We start from the raw sequence: 7,508 nt of genomic DNA on the forward strand, positions 1-7,508 counted from the left end.
GATGGATATTTTTTGCAGTGCTTATATATAAAATTTGGTAGAATCTGATAAAATTTGGTAAATTTAATAGGCTAGGCATTGATAAGACAAGTATTAGTATCTCAAGGGCTAATATCGATCTTCTCACCTGGAATTACTGACTTTAAAGGAAAATGATCCCATCTACATTTTTTACAGTTTCATATTCATTTCCAGATGCACTGAGCAGCGATTTTTGGATTAATTTTGTCCATTTTCTCATGAAGACTCATTTCCAAAGGTGTCAGAATTATTGGAGGGATGATATCAACTGATGAAATGACAATTGGCTTTTTCCTGTTTCAAACTGTCAGCATCATATCTAACTACCCACTGCTCAGTTATCTTTGATAAAGATGTAAGAATAAAAGACCTGTTAGTCTTTGACTTCTTTTTGTTTTAGTAGAAAAGTGAGCAACATTTTGGTGGTTTGGATTCAGTCAAAATCATAAAGAAGTAGAAACATATTAATTTGGGACATAAGCATCATGTGGACTAAATAGTACTAAATAGAAAACATCTATATGACAAAGAGGACAAACAGTGATGAGAGGTGAGTCAAAAAATACTATTTTCACCAGATATAAAGGACTTATTCTCACTAAATGAACAAAAACAAGCCCCATCATTTACATTCAAATACAATTTCAATTTGAAGCTTAATACAAAGTAAAAATCAGCTGACATTTTCAACTCTGAACCCATGACAATCCAATATAAGCATAATTCAACATAAATATGTGTAAAAATGAATGATAAGGTCATGAATCGTGGATTTACACACTATTAAATATTTTAGGTTTAAAATGACTTTAAACTGAACACTTTAGACTGAACAAAGGAATCCAAACATGGTGTTTTTCCATAAGTAGATTAGGTAATATTTTCTAATTACCCTTTTTTTCTTCTCTGTGTAATTACTTAATTAATGAGCGAATCATTGGGCCCTCAGGTTGCTGTTGTTGGTGACTCATCTATACAGGTTCGTGTTAACTCAATGAACAAGTTCAAACTCTCAAGATAAAAAGAAACACATCCACTACTTAATATTCGATAACTAGATCAGCTACAAACTAAACCAATTAAAATGAACCTTTTAGAAAACACTGCCCTCCAATTATATACTGATGCAACGTGTCAATTAAGTTAACCCTCAGTGTGTTTTTCTCTTCTCTAGGTGAGGCTGATGTTTTCTGCCTCTGCCCTTCTCCTCATATGCATCATGGTGCAGATTGATCCCAAATGACACAAATACTGTATTATATAAAATGATTTTTTCTCTATTGTACTGTATATGCACAATCACTTCACACATCAGAGGAAGAGGGTGCTTCACTCCCCTCCCTACACAAAACTTGGGGGATGTTTTGAGAAACGCCATCAGCAGCCCTGCCATCACTCTCACCATCTCCTGGTGGTCGGAGGCTGAGGCTTTGTGGGATATTGATTCTCCCCATCCAGAGACGGTTTCCATAATTGGTTAAAATGACCGGGTGCAGAGAGGGATGGCTCTCTGCTGAAAACCATTTCCCAGCCCTGCTTGGAGCTGAGCCAAGCTCAGGGTTGTTCGGATGCGTTCCAGCCCCAGCCTGACTGGCAGCAATTAGGGGTGTCTGAGCCAAGCTCAGCTTGCGCTCCGCACAAACACCCCTAATTACTGCCAATTAGGCTAGGCGGGTAGGCAGATTTGAGAAGCCAGGGGGATGTTCAGGCATGGGTGGGCATGGAAACAATTTTCAAGGGCTTAGAACGTGACTGGATGAAAAGGTTAATGCTTTGGAGTGCAAGGGGATAATAACAAAAGAAGGGGAAGCAGAGCCCCTGTTCTCACCTCCAGCGATGAGCCTGGCTTCTTTTTCAGCTCTTCGCATTTCCTAAATTTGCAGATCTGGTGGCCCGTTTTGCGGTTCCGACAACTGCTGCAGACACCACAGTTGATTAGCCGCCTGCAGGGTGCACAGACCCCACACCTTTTCCTTTTCTTCTTCGCTGGGTTTCCACTGGATGCTGAGGAATTATTCTGTGGGCAGTCTGCCAGATTGGCAATTTGAAACGCACTGTCTGTAACGGCTGCTGAGGCTGCGGGGGAGTGAAGGGCTGTCATGACGATGACCCCGGGAGGTAATGAGATGCCCCCTAAAGCCGGAATAGCGGAAAAAGTTCCAACGCGTTCTGGGAGATTCATTATCTCTGCTTCAGCAGCGCCGCATTTCAGCTTGTTCATGCATTCTCCTGCTAAAGGTCTGCAGTGTTCGGGGGATAAGGTAGAGAGGAAATTATTATTTGCCATTTGCAGCGTCTCTGGCGGCACGCCAGGCTTCCCCGGCCTCTGGGAGTCATTTCTATGCATGCTGGTCCTATTAGGGTTTATTGCCGCTGATTTCCTTCCCCAGAGCATGGCGTTATCGCAGTTCCAAGGGGACATGCCAATTCTAGCACTGGGAAAAATGGGCGTTGTGATGCGGGCAATCTTAGCAGTCTGTGGAAATGCCCCATTTGTTTTATAAAAGTTTGCAAAAGACCTGTACCTTTCCATTTCTGCGTTATAATCCAAAAGCTGGCTTAATCCACCATCCTGAAGATTATCCTTTTGTAAGAGAGACACATCTGCGTTCTGTCCGTTCTCAATGCAGAGCGCATTGTTTATGTTAGACATGGCTGAGAAATGGTTGTCAATGTTTAGGAGAAGAAAGTGAGGTTACAGTGGCCTTTGTCGAAAGTGAAGCTGGTTACAAACAGTGTGTTACCATCCTGGTTTATCTTCTCCAGTGCTAAAAGCAAAAACAAACAAAAAAACAAAAGTTACACATAAAAGAGGCAAATATTTCATTCTAATCAGTTTTAATTTCCCTACTTTAACTTTCTCTGAAGCCTACATCTGAACATTTGAAGAATTCTCTGGTGCATTGTTTACGCTCTGACGTCTTATAATGAAACTATCACAAATAGTCAGAACTGATCTACATCTGTTGACAGTGGCATGATAGCTGTGACAGACCAACATGTGATTATTATAATAAGGGGAAAAATTAGCATGCTTGAAAAACGCTAGGCTTTCGAGATGTTTTTAGATGTCTTGTCACAAAAATCATATCAACAACATATTTTGAAAAAAAAAAAAAAATCCAATCAGCTACTTCACAGAATGAATAAATGCATTTGAGACACGAGGGAACATTTTACTGGAAGAAATATTTTTTTCAATCTAACTAAAATGTCACTATTTAAAAAAAAAAAAAAGTTAGCACAAGCACAAGTTGCTGGGAAAAACAACGCCAAAAAAATTAAACTGAATGTCTTTCACCATGTAAACATGAGTGTGTTGAGCCTCTGTGGTATTCATTCATAGCTAGCTCTTTTACATTTACTCAATGACAGCACAGATAGCCACTGGTGAATTTACATCAAGATCATGAACCAGACCAACTCCAGTGTCAGCTGCCTTCGGAGGGTGTGTTTAGGTGTCTATGTGTGTATGAGTGGGTGGGTGGAGGGTGTGTGTGTGGGGGGGTCCATTTCCTCTCTCTCTCTCTCTCTCTCTCTCCACCAGTCTGTCTGGATTTGGTTTCCACAGATAAAAGCCCATTAGACACATCTCCCCCTACTTCCATTACCTTTTTCTGGGCTTTCTCTCTTAATTGCCAAAGCTGATCCATTGCTGGAACACTAAAGCATTTCAAATCACTTCCATGGTGATACTCGGCAGCTGTCTCGAAAAAATGAATTATAAATATGCACACATGGAACTGGAGAGATCATACTGGGTGGCATTATTACAGTCCTTTGAATACTGAAGTGCATCCTCTTCTAAACATCTCCTAGAAGGTATATTCTCCTTGTTAAAATAACAACCAAATTTTTCAGACAGTATCATCTCAATATTTTCCTAGTGGCTACAATCTATTTTATGACACTTTTTTTTTTGTTTTTGTTTTTTTTTTTTGTTTTTTTTTTTTTAACATGCACTTAAATATCCAACATGATCTAACCAATCAAAAGTGTTATTAGTTTATATATTAATGGCACCGATGTAAAACCCACAGTGTTGTCTACAGTCCACGTTAGATCTGAAGGTTCAATGTCAATGTGGCATCCCAAACTACCCGCAGCCACCGGTAAACAAAACCTCCTTGGCTTAATGATCAGCCCTCCTCAGGGTCATTATTACTTAATCAATTCACCCCTGGAGCGAAATACGCAGCCCAAAGGCAATCAAGTCACGGACATTGATTTTCAGCCTGTAAACAAAGTTTAGAGAGACAGAAATGTTCAATACTTTGAGCTGGAGAGAAGCACAGAGCGAGGAGAGAAAGAGAGAAAGAAAGAAAGGGGAGACTGAAGAAAGAAAAGTAGAAAAAAAAAAAGAAAGACAGAAAGAAAGCCACGTCCGATGACGAACCATTGTGCCGCTGCTGCGCCACGGTGCCATTAATTACACTCAGTCTGGTCTGTGGTAGACATTCAGATCAAAGGTCATGCACAGATAATCCAAGGAGGGGAATGCGGTGCAATAGTGCAAATAAAACCCCATAAAAATTAATCTGACATTGCCTGGATCACTTGGCAGCCGCACAGATACAAATCGGAGGACGGGAGAGAGGAGAAAAGAAAAAAAAAAAAAAAAAAGGGGGAGCAAAGCGCATGCAAAAGGTATGACAGTGACTTAAAGGCAAAACATGGACGGACACCGAGAGAGGGAGAGCATCACCTACCAGGTTCCTGTTGAGAAGAGCTCCAGAGATGCTACCAGCCTGCGACCGCGTAAAGGCACATGACTGCCGAGCGTGTGTGTGGTGGTGGAAGGAAGGAAAGAAGGAAGGAAGGAAAAGGAGAAAAGGGGGGAAAAAATAATGCAAAAGAAACGAGAAAACGCACACAGACACACGGGCTGCCGAAAAGGAAAGCGAGTGTGTGTGTGCGTATGTGTATGTGTATGTGCGTGTGTGTATGTGCGTGTTTTCTGAGCGCTCAAAACAAAAGGAGCATTTTTATCGACTTTCGTGTCACGTTAAAAAAAAAAAAGGTTGGAAAGTGCATAAATAAGCCCCCCCCAAAAAAAAAAAAAAAAAAAAAAAAAAAAAAAAAGGGTGTCGTAGAAATAAAGACGAAGGGGGGGAGTCGCAGTTGGGGGGTGAGGTGTTTCCTCTCCTCTTGATCCGGGGGCTGTATTGTGTGTGTCTGCCTGGTCTGTGCTCAGTCCGTGTCTCCTGTCGCTGTGTGTGGCTGATTGGTGCTGAGGTGAGGAAGCAGGGATGTGGACACCTACTGATCATTGGCTGGAAATTACTATAGAAACACTCGGGAGGTGGGAGGGATGGATGGCTCAGGGCGCCCTACAGGGAGAAAAATATCTACGGGAAATATCTGCGTCTCCTTGTACCCTCTCTCTCTCTCTCTCTCTCTCTCTCTCTCTCTCTCTCTCTTTTTTTTTTTTTTTTTTTTTTTTTTCTTTTTCAAAAATATTTTTTAATATATTCCTTCGGACGCAATGACGAGGCATTTGGGCAGGAGGAGGGGGTTGTCATTTGCCAGACGCGTCTTTTAATAAGGATTGGGGAAACTTGTCAAATTAATTTGAATGGAGCTGAGCTGTGATTAAGATAAAATGCCTCCGCCGGGTTGCACTCCACTCCCACTCCCACCCCCACGTCCCCCCCTTTCTCTCTCTTCCCCCCTCTCTCTCTCTCTCTCCGTCCAGCGACAGCCATAATTACTAAAACCTCCGGGATTCATCACCATTATAAATCCCGCCTGCTGGCCACCCATGCCTACAGCTCCCACAGGCTGACAACACACGGGCACGCGTGGCACATTCATTCCACAAGCCCCCATGTGCGACACTGTGCGTTCATTCATGTTGATGCCTATAAGCCTTGAGTTAAAATGAAATTATGACTCCAATCAGACTGCAGGATTATTTTCTCCCTCTCAGCGCTTATCTGGAAGCTTCAGGGAACAGTTTAGAAAAAAAAAAAAAAAAAAAGTAAACACGGGACCATCACCTCTGTAACTTCAATCTGGGGCTAATTATTAATTAATCGCCTTCAGAGCATTACTTAAGGCAGACCTGTATTTGATTTCATTGCAGTTTAGAGAGAAGTTAAAATAATATCCACCGTTGTTGAGTTTAACCCTTTCATGCATGAATTAGGAGTTTGTTTGTTTTTTCCTGAGTGTTTTTATTCCTCTTTAGGCATGAAAAAAAAAAACAATGCGATTGAAATTTTTTTATGAACCTATTTTTCGTGGAGACACAAAAATGTCCACTCAGCTGGACATCAATTTTTGAAGCAAAAAAACATGTACACTGTAAGCCCGGATAAGTAGAGTTTACTCAAAAAAATTTGAGGCAAGTTGATTGCACTTAAATGATTTGAGTAATGATCGACTAATCAGTTGGTTTAAGTAGTTGAACTTTAATGCTAAAAGTATTGAACTTAAACTATTAAGTAGAAAACACTAAAAGACAAGTTATTTGTACTTTAAATCTGTTGTAAAATCAACCCCACTATCAAACTATACAACTCTGCATTTTAGGTTACACTGATTGATTTACTCTATTGCAGCCAAATTATTTTATCATTGAGTATACAATTTCTTTTAAGACTACCAAACTTAACCTTCCATACCTATCCATAATAGTTACTAAGTTATTCAACATGTTACATTACAATGTGAACAATCAACTACTTTATGTCAATAATAAAACACAGGCAATGCTTTATTCTTATCAAAATACAAAATTTTTTACAGTTCAACAAACTTTTAGGATGAACAGGAAAGTTATTGTTCTTCCTATGGCTCTGACTCATGGTGCAGCTCTACAAAAATACAAAAACAAACACAAAAAGTCCAATAAACACTGCCATACACACATTGAATCCAAATTAACACTAACACCACAACCCCACTGAACCCCTGCACAGAAAAATAACACATTTTCAACAACATGCCCAATACCCACAATGCAATGCGAAGATAAAAAGGTGTGGTCATGACTGAAACTTAGTGATTGAATTCCACTGAACTTAAACTTTTTCGTACTTTCAGCTATGTCTACAAATTAGTAGAATATACTTAACATTTTATAGTAACATCATAAAACTTAAATCATTTAAGTGCATTGTAATTAAAGCATTTTAGTAAATACAAATTCCGGGCTTACAGTGTTTAGGCATGAAAAAAACAATGCGATTGAAATTTTTTTATGAACCTATTTTTCGTGGAGACACAAAAATGTCCACTCAGCTGGACATCAATTTTTGAAGCAGAAAAACATGTATTTAAAACCCATCGTCAGAAAGTGATAAACTGCGTGAAAACTATGAAATAAAAACATTTTTCATGCAGCTAATCTGACGTTTTCTCACATTTTAACATACTCTAATACTAGTTATTACTAACTTCATGCAGACAATATGCAAAAAAAAAACCTTTTTGATTAAGAAAACTGTTGATTACAGTCTAATAACGATTAGCAATTGATTTAA

General features: G+C 39.7%; 1 protein-coding gene across 1 annotated transcript in view; it reads right to left on the reverse strand.

Moving 5' to 3' along the window:
* cxxc4 (CXXC finger 4) overlaps nt 1–5,058 on the reverse strand; it is a 50,059-nt gene extending 45,001 nt beyond the window's left edge. The window contains exons 1-2 of the mRNA XM_030148991.1: nt 4,731–5,058; nt 1,850–2,789 (exon numbers count right to left, since the gene is read on the reverse strand). Of these exons, the coding sequence (XP_030004851.1) occupies nt 1,850–2,674 (825 nt within the window). The 5' untranslated portion in view covers nt 2,675–2,789; nt 4,731–5,058. The remainder of the gene's footprint in view (nt 1–1,849; nt 2,790–4,730) is intronic.
* Between the last annotated feature and the right edge of the window lie 2,450 nt (nt 5,059–7,508).

Source organism: Sphaeramia orbicularis, chromosome 1 (assembly GCF_902148855.1).
Source record: "Sphaeramia orbicularis chromosome 1, fSphaOr1.1, whole genome shotgun sequence".
Lineage (NCBI taxonomy): Eukaryota > Metazoa > Chordata > Actinopteri > Kurtiformes > Apogonidae > Sphaeramia > Sphaeramia orbicularis.